Below are 25496 nucleotides of genomic sequence, written 5' to 3' on the forward strand. Positions count from 1 at the left end.
CTCGCCTATTCCTTCTTTGATTTATATGCTGTGACAGTGAATCAGCCTTCAGGGTATGAGCTCTTCTCTTCCCTACTTTACTGCACTCTCCAAACGCTTATAATCAATGGATGTTTGTTACATTTTCAATCTCTTGGGTGGGATGGCACACAAGCCGTACAGTAAACCGTCTGTGTTGCTGGATAATATTAGGCATTTGTCCATGGGTCTGAGATGTTGTATTTTTATTTGAGTAAGGATGTTATACCTAGTATATACTGAACCCAACATGTGACAATTCAATGTAATTACAACGATCATGACAAAAGAAACCAGAGTCCCTCCCAATGCTTGGGAACACAGAAAAAGGAAAATCACACAACTTTGTGGAAATATATTTTGTTTATTGCTGATTACAGACCCACATATGCAAGACACCAGACATGCAGTTCATTATATTGGATTTTCAGATATTTTCATTGGCTTTGTGCACGGAAAGTGACAAACTAAAAGTGCTCATAATTACCCATCACAATAACTATTAGCTAAGCAATCTCTCTGGGACACTGTTTTTCCCTTTAAGACTTTTGAATTAACAGCTACGGCTTTGAAGTTCCCCAGGGTTGAAATGTCTCCTGTAGAACATGACCCCAATCTTTAGGAAGATACTCGATTACCCCACCGAATCCACAGATTTCATCCAAATATTTGTATCCCTCGCTATCGCTGTAAAATGAAAAGTAAAACAATTGCTTTCAGCTTCACATCCCTGAAAAGCTGGCATAGCAGACCCACTGTTTCTGTTCCAAGTTCACCTCAGTCCTTGGCACAGTCGGAGCAGAAGATGTTCCCTCCGTTGGCCACAAAGCGCTTGTTAGCCAGGCTCAGGGAACACTTCTTGCAGTTGAAGCAGTACTCATGCCACGAGCTGCCCTCGTAGTTCACCACATTGGTGGCTTTGCCGAAACCTGGATGGGACCGAGAAAAAACAACAAACAATTACAAATGTGTACAATCGTTCAATAGTGGCGTTAGAGAGAGAGAGTGTGTGTGTGTGTGCTTGTGTGTGTGCGTCTGTGGGTGTGCGAGCGTGTGTGTGTGCGAGCGTGTATTGACCTGTTATGGGGTTCTGGCAGCCGCTGCATTTCTTGGCTACAGTAGTCTTGTAGCAGTCCACACAGAAAGCCTTCTCCTCGTGGGAGGTGAAGCGGGTCCCAGACAGAGGCTTTCGGCAGGAGCTGCAGACAAAACATTCTGAGTGCCATGGCTGCTCCTGGTAGTTCACTCCCCCGGAGGTGATGGTCTAGACAGGGGTCGGCAGAGAGTCAAGTCAGTTTAGAGGGGAATCGTCATGTCCTTTATACAGGAGAATCATTGGTTTCAAATCAACCACTTTGGTCCAATTGGCTTATTGACAATGAACATCCATCAATGATATCCAAGAATTTGGAGGTCATTGAAAAAATGAAATCTTTATGTTACCTGCTTACAGCTGACACAGGTCTTAGCAAACTTCTTCTCATGGCAAGGGCCACAGTAGATGTCAGTGCCTTTGGTCAGGAAGCTTTGGGAGCGGATGGGTTTTTTACACTGGTAACAGGTGAAGCAGTCCTCATGCCACACATTGCCTTTATACTCCACATTCTCAGAGCCTTTAGGAAAGAAAAAAACACACATCAGTCTCTATGATGGTTTAAAGGGGCAATCGGTACATACATTTTTTGACTTTTGAATTAATGATATATATATATATATATATATATATATATATACAGTCGTGGCCAAATGTTTTGAGAATGACACAAATATTAATTTTCACAAAGTCTGCTGCCTCAGTTTGTATGATGGCAATTTGCATGTACTCCAGAATGTTATGAAGAGTGATCATATGAATTGCAATTCATTTCTAAAGTCCCTCATTGCCATGCACATGAACTGAATCCCAAAAAAACATTTCCACTGCATTTCAGCCCTGCCACAAAAGGACCAGCTGACATCATGTCAGTGATTCTCTCGTTAACACAGGTGTGAGTGTTGACGAGATCACTCTGTCATGCAGATTGAATTTGAATAACAGACTGGATGCTTCAAAAGGAGAGTGGTGCTTGGATTCATTGTTCTTCCTCTGTCAACCATGGTTACCTGCAAGGAAACACGTGTCGTCATCATTGCTTTGCACAAAAGGGGCTTCACAGGCAAGGATATTGCTGCCAGTATGATTGCACCTAATCAACCATTTATCGGATCATCAAGAAGTTCAAGGAGAGCAGTTCAATTGTTGTGAAGAAGGCTTCAGGGCGCCCAAGAAAGTCCAGCAAGCACCAGGACCGTCTCCTAAAGTTGATTCAGCTGCGGGATCGGGGCACCACCAGTACAAAGCTTGCTCAGGAATGGCAGCAGGCAGGTGTGAGTGCATCTGCACGCACAGTGAGGCAAAGACTTTTGGGGGATGGCCTGGTGTCAAGAAGGGCAGCAAAGAAGCCACTTCTCTCCAGGAAAAAACATCAGGGACAGACTGATATTCTGCAAAAGGTACAGGGATTGGACTGCTGAGGACTGGGGTAAAATAATTTTCTCTGATGAATCCCTTTTCTGATTGTTTGGGGCATCCGGAAAAAAGCTTGTCCGGAGAAGACAAGGTGAGCGCTACCATCAGTCCTGTGTCATGCCAACAGTAAAGCGTCCTGAGACCATTCATGTGTGGGGTTGCTACTCAGCCAAGGGAGTGGGCTCACTCACAATTTTGCCTAAGAACACAGCCATGAATAAAGAATGGTACCAACACATCCTCAGAGAGCAACTTCTCCCAACCATCCAGGAACAGTTTGGTGACGAACAATGCCTTTTCCAGCATGATGGAGCATAAGGAAAAAGTGATAACTAAGTGGCTCGGTGAACAAAACATCGATATTTTGGGTCCATGGCCAGGAAACTCTCCAGACCTTAATCCCATTGAGAACTTGTAGTCAATCCTCAAGAGGCGGGTGGACAAACAAAACCCCACAAATTCTGATAAACTCCAATCATTGATTATGCAAGAATGGGCTGCCATCAGTCAGGATGTGGCCCAGAAGTTAATTGACAGCATGCCAGGGCAGATGGCAGGGGTCTTGAAAAAGAAAGGTCAACACTGCAAATATTGACTCTTCTTGCATCAACTTCATGTAATTGCCAATAAAAGTATTTGACACTTATGAAATGCTTGTAATTATACTTCAGTATTCCATAGTAACATCTGACAAAAATATCTAAAGACACAGAAGCAGCAAACTTTGTGGAAATTAATATTTGTGTCATTCTCAAAACTTTTGGCCACGACTGTATATACCTATTGATTCTTGCTGAATATAACTTATGAGCTTAGTTGTCGTACCCCATCAGAACCCAAAATAAAATATTGTTTTACTCCTTTGGTTATAAATAATGTCATTGTAAACAAGTACTGAATAGCCTCAAAACATCAATTTTATGGATGGTCAGTCATTCCATCTATAGCTCTGTCTATGCATTTGAAACTGGTTACATTTCTCCAGACACAACCCTCAGCTATTTATCAAAACAGTAGTGGGGTGTCCACTTTGTTATTGTTTGAACTGCACATTTCCACTTAACTAAAATTCAGGAAAGCGTTTACTAATCTAAGTTCACGTGATGGAGAGCATCTAAGAAATGAATCATACAGAGGGCATAAATATCACTAGCTTCATCTAGTGTCAAACGCAAATCAGTGAGTCTTAGCCCATAGTGCCCCTTACCGGCTAGAATGGCTTTGTAGCAGGCGTGACAACGAGGGGCATCCTCCCGGGAGCTGCACTTCCCACACATGATGCGGTCATCCTTAGCACTGAAGGACTCCTTGGCTAATGGCTTGTAGCACTTGTAGCAGCGAAAGCAGTCTGCGTGCCAATAACGGCCTTTATGTTGCAACTCCTGAAGGAAGGAAGGAAGGAAGGAAGGAAGGAAGGAAGGGAGGAAGGAAGGAAGGAAGGAAGGAAGGAAGGAAGGAAGGAAGGAAGGAAGGAAGGAAGGAAGGAAGGAAGGAAGGAAGGAAGGAAGGAAGGAAGGAATGGAGGAGGGAAAGAAAGTCAATGTTTTCAAATCAAATCTAATGTTATTGGTTGCGTACACATATTTTGCAGACGTTATCGCGGGTGTAGTGAAATGCTAATGTTCCTAGCTCCAACAGTGCAGTAATACCAAACAATACAAAACAATACACATAAATCCCCCAAAATAAAATTAAACAAATTAAGAAATAGAAACATTTCAAAGAGCAATGTCAGAGTCTGGAATATAAATATATATGTATATAATGGTGTGTACAGACATTATGGACAGTATATGAATAGAAAAGGTGTGTGCAGCAGTAGTTATATAGGATGAGCCTTGACTAGAAAACAGTATATACAGTTGAAGTCGGAAGTTTACATACACTTAGGTTGGAGTCATTAAAACTCGTTTTTCAACCACTCCACAAATTTCTTGTTAACAAACTATAGTTTTGGCAAGTCGGTTAGGACATGGACTTTGTGCATGACACAAGTAATTTTTCCAAAAATTGTTTACAGACAGATTATTTCACTTATAATTCACTGTATCACAATTCCAGTGGGTCAGAAGTTTACATACACTAAGTTGACTGTGCCTTTAAACAGCTTGGAAAATTCCAGAAAATGATGTAATGGCTTTATAAGCTTCTGATAGGGTAATTGACATAATTTGAGTCTAATGGAGGTGTACCTGTGGATGTATTTCAAGGCCTACCTTCAAACTCACTGCCTCTTTGCTTGACATCATGGGAAAATCAAAAGAAATCAGACAAAATCTCAGAAAAAAAATTGTAGACCTCCACAAGTCTGGTTCGTCCTTGGGAGCAATTTCCAAACGCCTGAAGGTACCACGTTCTGTACGAACAATAGTACGAAAGTATAAACACCATGGGACCACGCAGCTGTCATACCGCTCAAGCGTTCTGTCTCCTAGAGATGAACGTACTTTGGTGTGAAAAGTGCAAATCAATCCCAGAACAACAGCAAAGGACCATGTGAAAATGCTGGAGGAAACAGGTACAAAAGTATCTATATCAATAATAAAACGAGTCCTATATCGACATAACCTGAAAGGCCGCTCAGCAAGGGAGAAGCCACTGCTCCAAAACCGCCATAAAAAAGGCAGACTACGATTTGCAACTGCACATGGGGACAAAGATTGTACTTTTTGGAGAAATATCCTCTGGTCTGATGACAGAAATAGAACTGTTGGGCCATAATGACCATTGTTATGTTTGGAGGAAAAAGGGGGAGGCTTGCAAGCCGAAGAACACCATCCCAACCGTGAAGAACAGGGGTGGCAGCCTCATGTTGTGGGGATGCTTTGCTGCAGGAGGGACTGGTGCACTTCACAAAATAGGTGGCATCATGAGTAAGGAAAATTATGTGGATATTGTGACAAACCTCTTCAAGGTTAGGAGCGTTTGTCACAAATTAAGTGGTAAACTGTCACCAAATCACCCAAGAATGAGAGTTCTTTCGAACAGTACCTGTGTGTTTGTTTCTCTGTCCTGGTCCACCCAGGCCGTAGGCGAGGTCAAGGATAGCAGGGTTTGGTCCACGAATCGGGTTCTCGGTAGGTCCAGGTCCAAACTCCAACAGGTAAGTCCAAAACAATCCAGCTCATACACGGTAAATCCAGCCCATCTCTATTGTCTCTTTCTCTATTGTTCATAGATCCTTCCAGCACTCTCTCTCCCTCTTCCTGGTTTTTCTTGACCCTTTATCTGTGGGTCGGCTCCACCTTCTGAGGGTTCCCCTTGCTTCTGGGACTTGTAGTTTTGGCGGTCGGCCATTTTGTGGTCTGTAGTTCTCACAGGGGTGGCCATTTTAGTGATCGGACAGAGCCCGTTTATTAGTTCTGCTCTCACATATCTGCCATTTATCACTCGACCCCCTTCTTTGCCACACATCTCTCCCCCTAGATCGGACCCCCGAGGTCGGGCTACCGCAGCAAAATATGCGTGCATGCGGGATAACCCATCCACGTTTCCCATTTCCTTCCCTGCTCTGTGTTTCAAGTCAAAATGAAACGGTTGGAGACTCAAAAACCACCGCATCACCCGAGTGTTCTTCTCTTTAGCCCTATGCATCCAGGTGAGTGGGGCATGGTCACTGATGAGGGTGAAGTGGCGCCCCAGCAGGTAGTATTTCAGGCTTTCTAGAGCCCACTTTACTGCCAGCGCCTCTTTCTCAACGACTGAGTAGTTGGTTTCCCGTGGTTCCAGCTTCCTGCTTAAAAACAGGATGGGGTGTTCCACCCCTTCTACCTCTTGGGATAGCATTGCTCCCAAGCCGACCTCTGAGGCATCCGTCTGAACCACAAACTCTCTCTCTAAGTCTGGTATCACCAGCACTGGATTACAGCAGAGAGCCTCCTGTAATGTCCTAAATGCTATGGTGGCCCTTTCATCCCATTTGACCATGTTTGGCCCTCTGGCTCTAGTCATGTCGGTAAGTGGGGCGGCCACTGTGGCATAACTTGGGATGAACTTCCGGTGGTAACCGGTCAGCCATAGGAAGGCTCGAACCTGCTTCTTATTTACTGGTTTCGGCCATTCTCTAATTGCCTTCACCATCTTACGTTGGGGTTTGATTAACCCTCTTCCCACAGTGTATCCCAGATACTCTGTTTCCTCTAACCCCACATAACACTTGGCAGGGTTTGCCGTGAGCCCTGCCTTTCTATGGGCGTCTAACACTGCCTGTACCCGGGGTAAGTGGGATTCCCAATCTGGGCTGTAGATCCCCACGTGATCTAAATAAGCTGCGGCGTATGCTTTGTGCGGTTTTAGGACTTTGTCCATGAGCCGTTGAAAGGTGGCTGGGGCCCCGTGTAAGCCGAATGGCATGAAGGTGTATTGAAACAAACCGTCAGGGGTTGCAAAGGCTGTCTTTTCTTTGGCCCTGGGGGTCAGAGGAATTTGCCAGTACCCTTTTGTTAGATCAAGGGTCGTAATGTACCGAGCATTACCAATTTTCTCCAGTAGTTCATCTACTCGGGGCATGGGGTAGGCATCAAACTTGGAGATTTCATTTAGCTTCCGAAAGTCGTTACAGAACCGCAAAGACCCATCGGGCTTGGAGACCATCACAATTGGGCTAGACCACTCACTATGTGACTCTTCGATCACTCCAGCTGTCAACATTTTCTCTGTCTCTGCTCTAATCGCGGCATGTCGAGCCTCGGGGGGTACCCGATATGGCCTCATGCTCACTTTTCTCCCTGGTAGGGAAACGATATCATGAGCCGTAACCTCAGTTCGGCCAGGTACCTCTGAAAACACATCTCTGTTTTTCTGGATCAGGGTCTTTACTTCCTGTACTTGTGCTGGGGACAGAGTGGGTGAAATATTTACTTCGGCTGTCTCCTGAGTGTGTGTGGGGTATGTGACCATTAGTGTTTCTCTCTCTCTCCATGCTTTTAACAGGTTTATGTGATAAATCTGTTCCTGGGGCCGTCGACCTGGCTGTCGGATCCGATAATTGACTTCTCCAATTCTCTCCAGTACTTCATATGGTCCTTTCCATGTGGCTAGTAGTTTACACTCTACCGTGGGGATCAGCACTAACACCTTATCTCCCGGTTGAAATTCCCTGTCAGGAAGCCCAGGACCCAGATGCACAGGGAGGTGTTCAGACCAAGGGCCCCGAGCTTAGTGATGAGGGAACAGAAACTATGGTGAACAGCTTGAAGAAAATAGGGACAACAGACTGGGATAGGTAGACATTGAATATGTCTGTAAACACTTCAGCCAGCTAGTCTGCATATGCTCTGAGGACGTGGCCAGTGATGCCGTCTGGGCCGGCAGCCTTGCAAGGGTTAACACGTTTAAATATCTTTCTCACGTCGGCCCCTACTACTGACGAGGAGGAGTAGTAAGGATCGGAGGACCAATGCGCAGCGTGGTACGTGTTCATGCTCTTTATTTAAACAAGCGAACACTGAAACAAAACAATAAACGACACGTGAAATAACCAACCAAAACAGTTCCGTGTGGAACACACAGAAAATAAACACCAAACACAAGCGGGAAAAGGCTACCTATGTATGATTCTCAATCAGAGACAACTAACGACACCTGCCTCTGATTGAGAACCATACCAGGCCAAACGCAAAACACAACATAGAACACGGAACATAGACAACCCAGACCATACTAAAACAAAGACATAACAAAGGAACTAAGGTCAGAACGTGACAATTGAAAAAACAATCCTGAAGCATAGATTCCGACTGGTCAGACCAAAGTTGAACAGTCCTTACACGGGTACTTCCTGTTTAAGTTTTTATCTTTAGGAAGGGAGGAGCAGAATGGTTTTCTCCCTCAACTGCTGTGTAGACAGTGTGCACTCATAAACAAGTCTAGACAGACAGTCTGCAGTCATGAAAACACATGCTGACCGTGTGCAGGTATAGACAAACCCATATGGAAACACACAAAAAAACATAACATGTAATATGTAAAATACATTTCATGGCAGTATATTAGACATGGGAGGTGTCACTGAACACACACACACACACACACACACACACACACACACACACACCTTGGAGTCGATGCCAATAGGACGGCGGCACTCAGTGCAGTTGTTGGCACAGAACTTGTCATGGCATCGGACACAGACAGGCTTCTCCTCCTGTTTAACGTACTTCTTCCCACTCAGGTCCTCCCGGCAGTATTTGCAGTTCATACTGTCCGCCATGGCAACATCAACAGCAGGGTAGCAAACACCTGGAAAACACACAGGCATAGAGGACATACTGAGCTGTTACTCTGTTTACCACAAGTGGTATGTTTCAGGAGCTGTCGTCAGAGTAAAATGGTGTAAGTCCTGCAGAGCACATCAATACAATTGAAAGCTATCAGATGTGGTAATGACTGGGTTTTACATTACTTGGCCACTTGCATTACTTCTTGTTGCCACAGAGGGACAGCGTAGCTCTAGTAGTGTAGCTCTAACGATATGAGGGAATGAAATAAGTGAACTGTGAACAAGGAGAGACGGAACACTATTCAATTGAAACCGTTCCCAGGGAAACCATGCCGTAATATTTACTGAAGGTGTTGATAAGATGCTATTTGTTCAACATCTTTTAACAAGGGAGAACATTGAACTGGGTTGGAGCCCGGTTGCTTTGCTGTGTAATCACAGCAAACAAGAGGTAGACTGTGCATGTTCCTCACATCATGCTTATCTTCAACTAATATGACCGGCAGGGATGTTGTAAAACAGAGAATGAACTGTGACTGGTTGAAAGGGCATAAAAAGGTCTGGAGAAAATCACCACGTGCCCTGCCATAGATCACAAATAGATCCCTGATGGTAGGGTTAGGATGACAGAAAAGAAATCAAATCCATTTGTAAAATGAGTGGAACCTAAACAACGGAGACTGATTATAGCCTACACACACCTTTTTGACTCTAGCAGCATGTTCTTGTGCATGTACTAGGTGTGAGTGTGCATGTGTGTGAACATGCGTTCGTGCGTGTGAACGGTATGTTTGTGCAGGGAGGTGTGCACATGAAGGAATGCCTGGTATGAATGTGGTGAGACCTGGACTGTTGACACAGCTCTTTGACAGACCCAGTGAGCGTACCCTCCCTTTGGACCCCCTCTGTGAAGCAGAAGAGGTACTAAGGACCCACAGCACACAAAAACTAGACTCTTACGTTCATCTATTACAATGTGTACGGTTATTCCATTGTTGCTAGGACAGAAATATGCATGTTTAACACAACAAAATACAATATGCTGTGTGCAAACACTTACAATACAGAACCGATGGTGTTTGAAAAAATAAAATCATGTTAAAGAGCTTGTTGTTGTAAGTGCAGTGTAAAACAGTCAGAACCCAGGGAATGTCTGCCACTTCCTTAGACCTGACCACAGACTTAAATAGCCCGGCCATTTTCACTGCACTAGCATATTTCAGACAGTGACATTTTACTACAGTCTGAATGCACAAACCAAATTGGAGCTCATTCATGTCACATTGTTACGGTGCGTGAATGAGGACCCAAAAGCGAATCAACTTAAACAGAGCTTCTTTAATTACCACACACAGGTAGGCTCAGATGGACCGGCAGATTCCGACAGGACAGGACAAGGTTACAGCAAACATGACGACAGTCTGGTTCAGGCATGAATGACACAAACAAACAAGAATCCGACAAGGACAGGAGCAGAAACAGAGACAGATATAGGGACCTAATCAGAGGGAAAAAGGGAACAGGTGGGGAACGGGGTGACGAGGTAGTTAGGAGGAGACAGGGCACAGCTGGGGAAAAGAAGGGGAGAAAAGGTAACATAACAACGACCAGCAGAGGGAGACAGGGTGAAGGGAAAGGACAGAGACAAGACAACATGACAGTACATGACAGTACCCCCCCACTCACCGAGCGCCTCCTGGCGCACTCGAGGAGGAAACCTGGCGGCAACGGAGGAAATCATCAATCAGCGCACGGTCCAGCACGTCCCGAGAGGGAACCCAACTCCTCTCCTCAGGACCGTACCCCTCCCAGTCAACTAGGTACTGATGACCACGGCCCCTAGGACGCATGTCCAAGATTTTACGGACCCTGTAGATAGGTGCGCCCTCGACAAGGATGGGGGGGGGGGGGGGAAGACGAGCGGGGGCGCGAAGAGCGGGCTTAACACAGGAGACATGGAAGACCGGGTGGACGCGACGAAGATATCGCGGAAGAAGAAGTCGCACTGCGACAGGATTAATGACCTGAGAGATACGGAATGGACCAATGAACCGCGGGGTCAACTTGCGAGAAGCCGTCTTAAGGGGAAGGTTCTGAGTGGAGAGCCAAACTCTCTGACCGCGACAATATCTAGGGCTCTTCGTTCTACGCTTATTAGCAGCTCTCACAGTCTGCGCCCTATAACGGCAAAGTGCAGACCTGACCCTCTTCCAGGTGCGCTCGCAACGTTGGACAAAAGCCTGAGCGGAGGGGACGCTGGACTCGGCGAACTGAGATGAGAACAACGGAGGCTGGTACCCGAGGCTACTCTGAAAAGGAGATAGCCCGGTCGCAGACGAAGGAAGCGAGTTGTGGGCGTATTCTGCCCAGGGGAGCTGTTCTGACCAAGACGCAGGGTTGCGAAAAGAAAGACTGCGTAAGATGCGACCAATAGTCTGATTGGCCCGTTCTGCTTGACCGTTAGACTGGGGGTGAAAGCCGGAAGAGAGACTGACGGAAGCCCCAATCAAACGGCAAAACTCCCTCCAAAATTGAGACGTGAATTGCGGACCTCTGTCCGAAACGACGTCTGACGGAAGGCCATGAATTCTGAAAACATTCTCGATGATGATTTGTGCCGTCTCTTTAGCAGAAGGAAGCTTAGCAAGGGGAATGAAATGAGCCGCCTTAGAGAACCTATCGACAACCGTAAGAATAACAGTCTTCCCCGCTGACGAAGGCAGTCCGGTGACAAAATCTAAGGCGATGTGAGACCACGGTCGAGAGGGAATAGGAAGCGGCCTGAGACGGCCGGCAGGAGGAGAGTTACCGGACTTAGTCTGCGCGCAGACCGAACAAGCAGCCACGAAACGACGCGTGTCATGCTCCCTGGTGGGCCACCAGAAACGCTGGCGAATGGAAGCAAGCGTACCCCGAACGCCAGGGTGGCCGGCTAACTTGGCAGAGTGAGCCCACTGAAGAACGGCCAGACGAGTAGGAACGGGAACGAAAAGAAGGTTCCTAGGACAAGCGCGCGGCGACGGAGTTTGAGTGAGTGCTTGCTTTACCTGCCTCTCAATTCCCCAGACAGTCAACCCGACAACACGCCCCTCAGGGAGAATCCCCTCGGGGTCAGTGGAGGCTACTGAAGAACTGAAGAGACGAGACAAAGCATCAGGCTTGGTGTTCTTAGAGCCCGGACGATAAGAAATCACGAACTCGAAACGAGCGAAAAACAGCGCCCAACGCGCCTGACGCGCATTAAGTCGTTTGGCAGAACGGATGTACTCAAGGTTCCTATGGTCAGTCCAAACGACAAAAGGAACGGTCGCCCCCTCCAACCACTGTCGCCATTCGCCTAGGGCTAACCGGATGGCGAGCAGTTCGCGGTTACCCACATCATAGTTACGTTCCGACGGCGACAGGCGATGAGAAAAATACGCGCATGGGTGGACCTTGTCGTCAGAGAGGGAGCGCTGAGAAAGGATGGCTCCCACTCCCACCTCTGACGCGTCAACCTCGACAACGAACTGTCTAGAGACGTCAGGTGTAACAAGGATAGGAGCGGATGTAAAACGATTCTTGAGGAGATCAAAAGCTCCCTGGGCGGAAACGGACCACTTAAAGCACGTCTTGACAGAAGTAAGGGCTGTGAGAGGAGCTGCCACCTGACCGAAATTACGGATGAAACGACGATAGAAGTTCGCGAAGCCGAGAAAGCGCTGCAGCTCGACGCGTGACTTAGGGACGGGCCAATCAATGACAGCTTGGACCTTAGCGGGATCCATCTTAATGCCTTCAGCGGAAATAACAGAACCGAGAAATGTGACGGAGGAGGCATGAAAAGTGCACTTCTCAGCCTTCACGAAAAGACAATTCTCTAAAAGGCGCTGGAGGACACGTCGAACGTGCTGAACATGAATCTGGAGTGACGGTGAAAAAATCAGGATATCGTCAAGGTAAACGAAAACAAAGATGTTCAGCATGTCTCTCAGGACATCATTGACTAATGCCTGAAAGACAGCTGGAGCGTTAGCGAGGCCGAAAGGAAGAACCCGGTATTCAAAGTGCCCTAACGGAGTGTTAAACGCCGTCTTCCACTCGTCCCCCTCCCTGATGCGCACGAGATGGTAAGCGTTACGAAGGTCCAACTTAGTGAAAAACCTGGCTCCCTGCAGGATCTCGAAGGCTGAAGACATAAGAGGAAGCGGATAACGATTCTTCACTGTTATGTCATTCAGCCCTCGATAATCTATGCAGGGGCGCAGAGACCCGTCCTTCTTCTTGACAAAAAAAAACCCCGCTCCGGCGGGAGAGGAGGAGGGGACTATGGTACCGGCGTCAAGAGCTACAGACAAATAATCTTCGAGAGCCTTACGTTCGGGAGCCGACAGAGAGTATAGTCTACCCCGGGGGGGGGTGGTTCCCGGAAGGAGATCAATACTACAATCATACGACCGGTGTGGAGGAAGAGAGGTGGCCCTGGACCGACTGAACACCGTGCGCAGATCGTGATATTCCTCCGGCACCCCTGTCAAATCACCAGGCTCCTCCTGTGAAGAAGAGACAGAGGAAACAGGAGGGATAGCAGACATTAAACATTTCACATGACAAGAGACGTTCCAGGAGAGGATAGAATTACTAGACCAATTAATGGAAGGATTATGACAAACTAGCCAGGGATGGCCCAAAACAACAGGTGTAAAAGGTGAACGAAAAATTAAAAAAGAAATGGTTTCACTATGATTACCAGAAACAGTGAGGGTTAAAGGTAGCGTCTCACGCTGAATCCTGGGGAGAGGACTACCATCCAGGGCGAACAAGGCCGTGGGCTCCTTTAACTGTCTGAGAGGAATGTCATGTTCCCGAGCCCAGGTCTCGTCCATAAAACAGCCCTCCGCCCCAGAGTCTATTAAGGCACTGCAGGAAGCTGACGAACCGGTCCAGCGTAGATGGACCGACAAGGTAGTGCAGGATCTTGAAGGAGAGACAGGAGTAGTAGCGCTCACCAGTAGCCCTCCGCTTACTGACGAGCTCTGGCCTTTTACTGGACATGAAGTGGCAAAATGACCAGCGGAACCGCAATAGAGACAGAGGCGGTTGGTGATTCTCCGTTCCCTCTCCTTAGTCGAGATGCGGATACCTCCCAGCTGCATGGGCTCAGCACCCGAGCCGGCAGAGGAAGATGGTAGTGATGCGGAGAGGGAGGCGACGGAGAGCGCGAGCTCCTTTCCACGAGCTCGGTGACGAAGATCAACCCGTCGCTCAATGCGAATAGCGAGTTCAATCAAGGAATCCACGCTGGAAGGAACCTCCCGGGAGAGAATCTCATCCTTTACCTCTGCGCGGAAACCCTCCAGAAGACGAGCGAGCAAGGCCGGCTCGTTCCAGCCACTGGAGACAGCAAGAGTGCGAAACTCAATAGAGTAGTCTGTTATGGATCGATTGCCTTGACATAGGGAAGACAGGGCCCTGGAAGCCTCCTCCCCAAAAACAGATCGATCAAAAACCCGTATCATCTCCTCCTTAAAGTCTTGATACTGGTTAATACACTCAGCCCTTGCCTCCCAGATTGCCGTGCCCCACTCACGAGCCCGTCCAATAAGGAGAGATATGACGTAGGCGACACGAGCAGTGCTCCTGGAGTAAGTGTTGGGCTGGAGAGAAAACACAATATCACACTGGGTGAGGAACGAGCGGCATTCAGTGGGCTCCCCAGAGTAACACGGCGGGTTATTGATTCTGGGCTCCGGAGATTCGAAAGCCCTGGAAGTGGCCGGTGGATCGAGGCGGAGATGGTGAACCTGTTCTGTGAGGTTGGAGACTTGGGTGGCCAGGGTCTCAACGGCATGTCGAGCAGCAGACAATTCCTGCTTGTGTCTGCCTAGCATCGCTCCCTGGATCTCGACGGCTGAGTGGAGAGGATCCGAAGTCGCTGGGTCCATTCTTGGTCGGATTCTTCTGTTACGGTGCGTGAATGAGGACCCAAAAGCGAATCAACTTAAACAGAGCTTCTTTAATTACCACACACAGGTAGGCTCAGATGGACCGGCAGATTCCGACAGGACAGGACAAGGTTACAGCAAACATGACGACAGTCTGGTTCAGGCATGAATGACACAAACAAACAAGAATCCGACAAGGACAGGAGCAGAAACAGAGACAGATATAGGGACCTAATCAGAGGGAAAAAGGGAACAGGTGGGGAACGGGGTGACGAGGTAGTTAGGAGGAGACAGGGCACAGCTGGGGAAAAGAAGGGGAGAAAAGGTAACATAACAACGACCAGCAGAGGGAGACAGGGTGAAGGGAAAGGACAGAGACAAGACAACATGACAGTACATGACACACATGTTGTCTCTACCTATCTTCCCTACCATCTCCTCATCTCCCGTAGTAACCTGTAAAAGACTGACGCATCACTTAAGCACATGAGAAAACAAAAACGAGAGGGGCCAGTGCCCACAGAAAGTTTCCATAATCGAATGTATCTTCTGTTGAGTTGACAGCCGAGGCCAACCCACACCTTCTCTGTCTTTTCTCTTCTTCACTTCCTCGGTTGAAATCCTTCTTTTTCCCCCTTCTATTCCACCATCGCTCACCCCCCCCCCCCATCTCTTGATCTCTCTCTTTCATAGACACACGTGACGTTATCTACATTTCCCCCTCCTCTTATGTTGTTTTTACCCCCCTCCCCATCTCTTGCTCTCTCTCTTTCATAGACACACGTGACGTTATCTACATTTCCCCCTCCTCTTATGTTGCTTTACCCCCCCCCCCCCCCCCCCCCAAAAAAAAAGGAGAACTGGCATCTATGTTAAGGTATGACCAATGAGAACATTGAAATGAAAGAAGTCAATGATTTATCTCTGAGTGAGCCACCACCACCATTATCAGTAGCCCGGGTGGTTTGGCAGTCAGAGGTAACTTGAGCTACTCAGAACAATGACCGCCATTCATAGGCCAGCCATTCTGCTTTGTGCTGCATGCTATCATCACTGTTTTCTGGTCAATCCTCGACAAATGCAGACACGTACGCACATGAACTTTACAATGACTCTGACGATGACGTCAGAGGTAAGCAAACTTCTTTTATCTGAATTGATCTCATCTCCATGGAAACGATAAGAGTTATTTGGAAACAGAGCGGTAGACTCTTGCTTCTCTGACATCTCGTGCCAGCATCTGGATCCTGGTTGGGTATGTGTGAAGGGCTACAGCCAAAGAGGGGACACGGCAAAACCAGAGCATCTGTGGCCAGGTCTCTCTCAGCAGGGGATATGCATCAGCCACGGGACTCTACGGAAATTCCAAAGTGGTTGGCAAGCCATATACTGCCTTGTGGCCTCTCTCCCCCTCCCTCTCTCTCTGTAGTAAAGTTGTTTTTATCCTTCTGGCCATGGAAAAGGGTTTGGTGCTTTACCTCACCCTAACCAGTGGCACAAATGAGGGAGACCTAATTAGAATTGGGACAATGACATCATCCTGTGGTTCAAACAGCTTTTAGACACACACACACACACACACACACACACACACACACACACACACACACACACACACACAAACAGAGAGAAGACAATTCAGCAGCTGGGGAAGCATTGTACGGTTCTGGTATGTTGGCATGAGCTTATCACTAAAGAATGTGGAGGAAAGCTGAGAAACAGGACGTCTGGTAGACTGGTGGCACAGTCTGCTTCAAGCTGTCAACAGTCTGCAAAAACTGCCAAACTATTTTCAGAAACTGCCTATAGTCTAGTTCACGCACAAGTACACACTATCCTTCCAGCAATACACTTTTACTAGACATGAGCCAGATATCTATCAGCAGCTGACTGACACCGACCAACATGGGCATTTTACGAGGGGCTCCGTATGACATCTGTGTGAGTCATACGTTATGATCACTTTCACAGATACTTGTAAAAAAGGTTGAAAGTAGGCCAAAACAGGCAATGTATGCCCCCCCCCCCCCTCCCCTCTCGGTCTCTCTTGCTCTCTCTCAGTACCTCTTTCCCTAAAGAGCTCACCTGAACTCAGTAGCTCAGTAACTGAGAAGTTAGGTTGTACAGAAAAGAGCAGACACTAAACAGCTAACAAAACCTTGGGGTTACTTGCATAACCCTGGTTCCACGATAATGTGAGTGAGATGTCTCACAATCGGATTCACTCAGTGGATCACTTATGGCTCGAGTAATGACTCACACAATGTCTGTTGGAGACAGACAAGGTGAGTGGCGAATGAGGTGAGCCCCTCTCCTCCGAATAAGACGCCACTCGCCCACCCACTGGTCATTCTCAAGCGTGCCTCTGTTCCTTGCGCTCTTTCGAGCATGGAAATGCGGTGAGACATCTACTCATATTATCGTAGAACCGCTTCGATGTCTGACGCTCAAATCAAATCACATTTTATTTGTCTCGTGCACCGAATACAACAGGTGTAGACCTTACCGTGAAATGCTTACTTACAAGCCTGCAATGCAGTTTTAAGAAAATAAGAGTTAAGAAAATATTTACTAAACAGTCCATGACTCGGGTGACTGGAGTCTTTGACAATTTTTTCCTCTGACACCGCCTAGTATATAGGTCCTGGATGGCAAGAAGCTTGGCCCCAGTGTGTACTGGGCTGTGTGCACAACCCACTGTAGGTTCTTACGGTCGGATGCCGAGCAGTTGCCATACCAGGCGGTGATGCAACTGGTCAGGATGCACTCAATGGTGCAGCTGTAGAAGTTTTTGAGGATCTGGGGACCCATGCCAAATCTTTTCAGTCTCCTGAGCGGGAAAAGGCGTCTGTCTTGGTGTGTTTGGACCATAATAGATTGTTGGTGATGTGGACACCAAGGAACTTGAAACTCTCAACCCGCTCCACTACAGCCCCTTCAATTTGAACGGGGGTGTGTTCGGACATCCTTTTCCTGTAGTCCTTTGTCTTGCTCACGTTGAGAGAAAGGTTGTTGTCCTGGCACCACACTGCCAGGTCTCTGACCTCCTCCCTATAGGCCGTCTCATCGTTGTATGTGATCAGGCCTACCACCGTTGTGTTGTCAGCAAACTTAATGATGGTGTTGACGTTGTGCTTGGCCACGCAGTCGTGGGTGAACAGGGAGTACAGGAGGGGACTGAGCACGCACCCCTGAGGGGCCCTGTGTTGAGGATCAGCGTGGAAGATGTGACCCTTGCAACCTGGAGACGGCCTGTCAGGAAGTCCAGTTGCAGAGGGAGGTGTTTAGTGCCAGGATCCTTTGCTTAGTGATGAGCTTTATGGACACTATGCTGTTGAACGCTGAGCTGTAGTAAATGAAAAGCATTCTCACAATGGGATATGGCTAACTCCCGTAATACAGACATGTTCTCCAAAGCCAGGGTAGTCCCAACATCATCACCACTCCTTCTGTAGAAGTCAAGGGCGGCGGGTGGAAAGCCATAAGCTCTAAGGCGAGACAATTGCAATTGAAACGGACCTCAGGTGTAATGGCGGGATTGAGTAAATGTTACCTTGGATAAACTTTAGGCACGAGCGGTGGACTGACAGTGCGTGTAGCTTACTCACTCGCTTTGCAGATGTAAGGGCAATCAGCAAAGATGTTTTGAAGGAGAGATATTTCAACTCCAAACCTTCCAGAGGCTCAAAAGGTTGCTGTGGAATTGCCTCAAGCACAATAGACAGATCACAAGATGGGGCTAAAGGCCTGGAGAATGGGGGTAAGCGTAACATAACAGAAGGTGTTTCCCTATTCTGTTAATGTCGAAGCCTACATGAGATCGCAGCTAGTTAGACTTTAACATTGGATAAAGCCTTCGCTCTGTCCAAAAGGTTCTGCAAGAAGCATTAAACCTCGGATACAGAGCATTGGTAAGGAATAATCTGTTTTCGGTCCCACGACATGTTTCCATACAGTGAGGGTGTAGAAGTGGCTCTGGCACTGTATAGTCTCAGTGACTCTGAGAGTGCAGCCTGTTGCATTCAGATTTCTCCTGTCACGGGCCTGGCCCAGAGGGCCATGGTTCCTAGGTGAGGATGGAAAATCTCTCAATTCGTAATGGTAGTTGCCAGGGATTGTCGTAAAGCAGAAGACTGATCTCTGCTAACCAAAGCCTCCCTGGCCATCGAGGGGCTACCAAGATTAGGAATAATCAGTGTTCCATCACTCTGCTCAGGGTGGGGAGTATCAAGCATGGAGGAGGAAAAGAGTAGAGCCAGCGCATCCAATCCCAGTGGTGCGTATCCTGCTATTGCAAAGAACAAAGGACAGAGCATATCTTTGTGCAATGCGAAGAGATCTATGGTGGCTATATCATATCTCTCCCAGATCTGGTTCACCATCTGGGGATGGAGTCTCCAATCCCCGTAAAGGGGATTCCCTCTGGACAACTAGTCCGTCCCTACATTCAGTACACCCAGGACGTGAATTTTTCTTTAAGGGCTTGTAAAGTAAGCATTTCACTGTATGGTCTACACCTGTTGTATTCGGCACGTGACAAATAACATTTGATTTGATTTGAGGTGTGCGTTGCTCCACAGAATAATCTTGACAGCTAGTCTGTGTAGATGCAGAGAGCAAGTTCCACCCTGTTGGTTGATGTATGTCACCACAGCCGTATTGTCTGTCCTGACAAGGATGTGACAGTTTCGAAGAAAGGGCAGAAAGTGTATTAGGGAATTAACCACAATCTGTGCTCAACGTTATCTTTCAATCAAGGTGCTGTCATGGACACGGGCAATGGGCAGATAACCAACGCTGGGAGTCTCTCAGTCTCAGTCATCGTAGCTGTACTAGTGAGATGGTGGACGCCATCAAATAAAATCTAATTCTATTGGTCACATACACGTGTTTAGCAGATGTAGCGAAATGCTTGTGCTTCTAGTTCCGACAGTGCAGCAATATCTAACAAGTAATATCCAACAATTTCACAACAAAAACCTAATACGCACAAATCTAAGTAAAGGAATGGAATTAAGAATATATAAATATATGGATGAACAATGTCAGAAAGGCATAGACTAAGATACAGTAGATAGTATAGAATACAGTATATGCATATGAGATGAGTAATGCAAGATATGTCACCACAGCCGTATTGGTGTAGACATTGTTAAAGTGACATTATCAAAGTGACTAGTGTTCCATTTATTAAAGTGGCCAATGATTTCAAGTATGTGTATGTAGGCAGCAGCGTCTCTGTGCTAGTGATGGCTATTTAACAGTCTGATGGCCTTGGGATAAACGCTGTTTTTCAGTCTCTCCTCGCCTCTCCTCCTCTCCTCGCCTTCTGGATGATAGCGGGGTGAACAGGCCCGTGGCTCCGGTGGTTGTTGTCCTTGATGTTCTTTATGGCCTTCCTGCGACATCGGGTGCTGTAGGTGTCCCGGAGGGCAGGTAGTTTGCCCCCTGTGATGACCTGTGCAGACTGCAGCGCTAGGAGACATGTTCTGAGTGTGACCGAGTGCACCCTGTTGAACAGGTAGAGGCACTGTCGGGAACAACGTGATGTGGTCGTCCAAGAGTAGCTCGATAAGAGAGAGAACCCAGCTTGATGCCTAGGTATTCTATTCTCTGTGTGGGCACCAAACAGCTCTTTTTCTGGTTGATCTTGGACCTTTACTCGGTGCGGTGGGTTACAAGGGAAGCCGTGTCACGTACCGCTTGCTCCTGCGTAGGGAAGCCAAGCAGGTAATCGACGATCTAGGCAGAGCTAGAGCTCCCTGTACACACTCACTGAACGTCCGGGGAGCCAGGGCGAGCCCGAATGGAACAAAAGGCAAACCTGAGAAACCTCCTGTGTTGACTGAATACTTACAGTGCCTTGCGAAAGTATTCGGCCCCCTTGAACTTTGCGACCTTTTGCCACATTTCAGGCTTCAAACATAAAGATATAAAACTGTATTTTTTTGTGAAGAATCAACAACAAGTGGGACACAATCATGAAGTGGAAACGACATTTATTGGATATTTCAAACTTTTTTAACAAATCAAAAACTGAAAATTGGGCGTGCAAAATTATTCAGCCCCCTTAAGTTAATACTTTGTAGCGCCACCTTTTGCTGCGATTACAGCTGTAAGTCGCTTGGGGTATGTCTCTATCAGTTTTTCACATCGAGAGACTGAAATTTTTTTTTTTTTCCCAATCTTTTTGTATCCAAATCCGGCTTTAAACTTCTTCACAACAGTATCTCGGACCTGCCTGGTGTGTTCCTTGTTCTTCATGATGCTCTCTGCGCTTTTAACGGACCTCTGAGACTATCACAGTGCAGGTGCATTTATACTTTGATATTGATTTGTTAAAAAAGTTTGAAATATCCAATAAATGTCGTTCCACTTCATGATTGTGTCCCACTTGTTGTTGATTCTTCACAAAAAAATACAGTTTTATATCTTTATGTTTGAAGCCTGAAATGTGGCAAAAGGTCACAAAGTTCAAGGGGGCCGAATACTTTCGCAAGGCACTGTAAGTGTCCTGCATGTCAACTGATGTAAACCAGTCGCCTCGGTGAATAGAGCAAGACAACATGTCTCAGAAAGAAGTTGAGGACCCGTATGTCCAGGATGGGACAAGCTAATTGCCCTCTCCATGCCGCGAAGCCTTGGCTCGTGGAGGGGGACACCGGGTTGTCACGGTACCCAGGTCAGCGGGGCACTCGCCTTCCTTACTGCGAAGTTCACACTTCTGACGCATGGTGGCGACAGAAGGTCAAAACAAGAGGTCCAAACAAGGTCCAAACAAGTTGAGCCACAAGGCTCTCTCCCCCAGCACCCCAAGGATCATGGCACGCCCACAGCCTTGGATGGCGCTTCTGGAGGCCCGGAGATTGAGATCTGCAATGATGCAGATCTCGTCCCATAGGTCATGGTTTGGCTGTCTTTGATTAAGAGATTGCCCATCTCTTGTAACAATTCTGCCTGGTAAACCAACAGTGGGGATGTTACGTTCAACGCCTGTACTGGACGTGCCGCAAATACGTAAACTTTTTTTAATATGGAGACTGTGAAGCGCTCCGTATTCCCAGGGAGAGCAGTGGCGGTCATAGAAGAGAAACTGGGGTTGAGGTGGCTAGCCAATGACGGCTCACCACCGGCAGCTTGCCAAGGCCTATCAAAGTGTCTGGTTTGGACCTTGCTGGACAAGAGCTTGTCCCAGTTGAGTTGGGTTTCCGCCACGCAAGCTGGGACCACTGGGAGTAGTTGCTTCACCTTAATGGAGAGGAGCAGGGATGTTCTCTTGATAAGTGCGTGAATTGGACCATTTTCATGTCATGCTAAGCATTCAAAATATAACAAATACTTTCGTGTGTCAGGGACAATGTATGGAATAAAAAATACATTATTTTCCTTAGAACTGTAGTGAAGTAAAAGTAAAAGTTGTAAATAATATGAATAGTAACGTACAGATACCCAAAGAAATTACTTAGGTACTTTAAAGTATGGTCAGGGTGTGATTTGGGGTGGGCATTCTATGTTTTTGTTTTCTATGATTTTGTATTTCTATGTTTTGGCCGGGTATGGTTCTCAATCAGGGACAGCTGTTTATCGTTGTCTCTGATTGGGAACCATACTTAGGTAGCCCTTTCCCTTTAGGGTGGGAGGTTATATTTGTTAGTGGCACTATAGCGCTGTAAGCTTCAAGGTTGTTTTCGTTTGTTGGCGACATTTACTAAATAAAAGAGAAATGTACGCTCACAACGCTGCACTTTGGTCTCCTTCCAACGACGGCCGTGAGATACAGAGCCAAAACAACAACTAATGTGTCCCTGTCCCAATACTTTTGAAGCTCACTGTATGTAAAGATATACAGTACCAGTCAAAAGTTTGAACACACCTACTCATTCAAGGGTTTTTCTTTATTTTTACATTATAGAATAGTGAAGACATCAAAACTATGAAATAACAAATATGGAATCATGTAGTAAGCAAAACAGTGTTAAACTAATCAAAATATATTTTATAGTTGAGATTCTTCGAAGTAGTCACCGTTAGCCTTGATGACAGCTTTTCACACTCTTGGCATTCTCTCAACCAGCTTCATGATGTAGTCACCTTGAATGCATTTCAATTAACATGTGTGCCTTGTTAAAAGTTAACGCATTCTTAATGCATTTGAGCCAATCAGTTGTGTTGTGACAAGGTAGGGGTGGTATACAGAAGATAGCCCTATTTTGTAAAAGACCATGTCTATATTATGGCAAGAACAGCTCAAATAAGCAAAGATAAATTACAGTCCATCATTACTTTAAGATATGAAGGTTGTCAATCAGGAAAATTTCAAGAACTTTAAAAGTTTCTTCAAGTACAGTCGCAAAAACAAACAAGCGCTGTGATGAAACTGGCTCTAATGAGGACCGCCACAGGAAAGGAAGACCCAGAGTTACCTTTGCTGCAGTGGATAAGTTCATTAGAGTTACCAGCTTCAGAAATTGCAGGCCAAATAAATGTTTCACAGAGTTCAAGTAACAGACATATCTCAACATCAACTGTTCAGAGGAGACTGCGTCAATCAAGCCTTTGTGGTCGAATTGCTGCAAAGAAACCACTACTGAAGGACACCAATAAGAAGAAGAGACTTGCTTGGGCCAAGAAACACGAGCAATGGACATTAGACCGGTGGAAATCTGGCCATTGGTCTGATGAGTCCAAATTTGAGATTCTGTTCCAACCGCCATGTCTTTGTAAGACGCAGAGTAGGTGAACGGATGATCTCCGCATGTGTGTTTCCCACCGTGAAGCATGGAGGAGGAGGTGCTTTGCTGGTGACTGTTAGTGATTTATTTAGAATTCAAGGCACAGTTAACCAGCATGAATACCACAGCATTCTGCAGCAATACGCCATCCCATCTGGTTTGCACTTAGTGGGACTGTCACTTGTTTCCAACCGGACAATGATCCAACACAGCTTCAGGCTGTGTAAGGGCTATTTGACCAAGAAGGAGAGTGATGGAGTCCTGCATCAGATGACCTGGCCTCCACAGTCATCTGACCTCAACACAATTGAGATGGTTTGGGATGAGTTAGACCGTAGAGTGAAGGAAAACTGTTCAGCATGTGTGGGGAGTCCTTCAAGACTGTTGGAAAAGCATCCCAGTTGAAGCTGGTTGAGAGAATGCCAAGAGTGTGCAAAGCTGTCAAGGCAAAGGGTGGCTACATTGAAGAATCTAAACTCTAAAATATATTTGGATTTGTTTAACACTTTTTTGGTTACTACATGATTTCATATGTGTTATTTCATAGTGTTGATGTCTTCAATATTATTCTTCATTGTAGAAAATAGGAAAATAAAGAAAAACCCTTGAATGAGTAGGTGTGCCCAAACTTTTGACTGGTACTGTAGGTATTTTGGTATTTTATTAGGATCCCCATTAGCTGTTGCAAAAGCAGCAGCTACTCTTCCTGGGGTCTACACAAAACATAATACAGAATGACATAATGCAGAACAGCATTAGACAAGAACAGCTCAAGCACAGAACTACATACAATTTTAAAAACGCACACGTAGCCTACATATCAATGCATACACACAAACATATCAATGCATACACACAAACTTTCTAAGTGTCTAGATCTTTGGGGTATACTGCCTACCATTTTACAGGATGGATAAGAGTCAGCTTTATATAGCAGCCATACAGCAATATGAGCAAATTAAGATTTTATGGAGCACTGAGCTCATAGTAATTAATTTTCTGCGTGCAACCTCTGACGTTAGCTCTTTTAAGGGAGCGGGAAAGCTGCTGAAAGAACGCGCTCTATGGCCCAACATCTGTCCGATAGCACAATTGGACTTTAAACCAGACAAACACAGACACACAGAGACGGAGAGAGAGGAGGTGAGAGAATGAGTGCGAGACATAAAGAGAGAGAGCGATAGAGAGCGATAGAGAGAGAGAGAAAGAGAGAGAGAGAGAGAGAGAGAGAGAGAGAGAGAGAGAGAGAGAGAGAGAGAGAGAGAGAGAGGACAGGAATCCATTTAATTGATCTTGGTGATGCATGTTTCTGCCATCACATGCCTCAGTCCCAGAGGTCCATCCCTACACTGAAAAATCTTAACAAGAAACAGATTTTGGAGGAAGATTTTCACAAGTCAGCATGTTGCATATGATATTTCAGCCAACGCCCCAACCAACTCAACACATTACTGCAAATAGCCCTACAGCATTTTTTAAAGTCTCTAATTGATACAAAGGAAATAGTATTCGGTGTTTAAAGAAAGATGACGATCTATTAAAGCAGGCATATTCCTATTACTAACGCCGGTGATTTAACCGAAGTCGCCAGAGTTTGCTATGTAATTATCATGGAGCCAATTCATGTGCAGAAAACTATTAATAATAGGCTTGTTAAAATGCGGTATATATTGCTGATTCTCGAATAAAAGACAATAAAAGACATGAAATGCAGAAGTCGAAGATGCACATCAGAAACAATATCAGTATATGTTGCCATGTTGCATTATATGGACTGGCTAACGGTACATTCGTGTTTACATAGCTTTTACATTCACAATTGAATCGAAAAACATGCCTTGCCAACATGTCTACAAATACTTTCTAATGTCCTTGTATTAATCAATAACGACAAGATTTGGATCTGTCCATGCAACTTACCAAGTTCAAATAAAGTTGTGGGACGCGCACCCTGATCTGCACAAGCGCCAGTTATTCTGCACAGGATATAGCCTACTACTGTATAAGGCACCTACAAAAAAATGCAAACCACTCTGGAGGCAGGATATAGGGTAATAAATCATGACAGGATATGACTGCCTTCGAATAAACGC

At 46.3% G+C, this 25496-nt stretch overlaps 1 protein-coding gene across 1 annotated transcript; it reads right to left on the reverse strand.

Annotated features, from left to right (window-relative positions):
- Nucleotides 1-362: 362 nt before the first annotated feature.
- On the reverse strand, nt 363-25496 carry fhl1b (four and a half LIM domains 1b). The gene is made up of 7 exons (XM_021618854.3): nt 25324-25496; nt 8583-8767; nt 3735-3909; nt 1462-1631; nt 1096-1282; nt 795-947; nt 363-705 (listed from the first exon to the last, which is right to left on the reverse strand). The coding sequence occupies exons 2-6, from the start codon at nt 8736-8738 to the stop codon at nt 796-798; spliced, it is 840 nt and encodes a 279-aa protein (XP_021474529.1). The 5' UTR covers nt 8739-8767; nt 25324-25496; the 3' UTR covers nt 363-705; nt 795.

This window comes from Oncorhynchus mykiss, chromosome 10 (assembly GCF_057628025.1).
Source record: "Oncorhynchus mykiss isolate SJ-2025 chromosome 10, ASM5762802v1, whole genome shotgun sequence".
NCBI lineage: Eukaryota > Metazoa > Chordata > Actinopteri > Salmoniformes > Salmonidae > Oncorhynchus > Oncorhynchus mykiss.

What these genes read in the sequence shown, in the direction of transcription:
- fhl1b (XM_021618854.3), bottom strand. Translation starts at nt 8,738, where the DNA reads ATGGCGGACAGTATGAACTGCAAATACTGCCGGGAGGACCTGAGTGGG. An exon ending in CTACAAAGCCATTCTAGCCG is followed by an intron (nt 1,632 to 3,734) that starts GTAAGGGGCACT and finishes TCTTTCCTAAAG; the next exon opens with GCTCTGAGAATGTGGAGTAT. An exon ending in CCTGTGTCAGCTGTAAGCAG is followed by an intron (nt 1,283 to 1,461) that starts GTAACATAAAGA and finishes ACCCCTGTCTAG; the next exon opens with ACCATCACCTCCGGGGGAGT.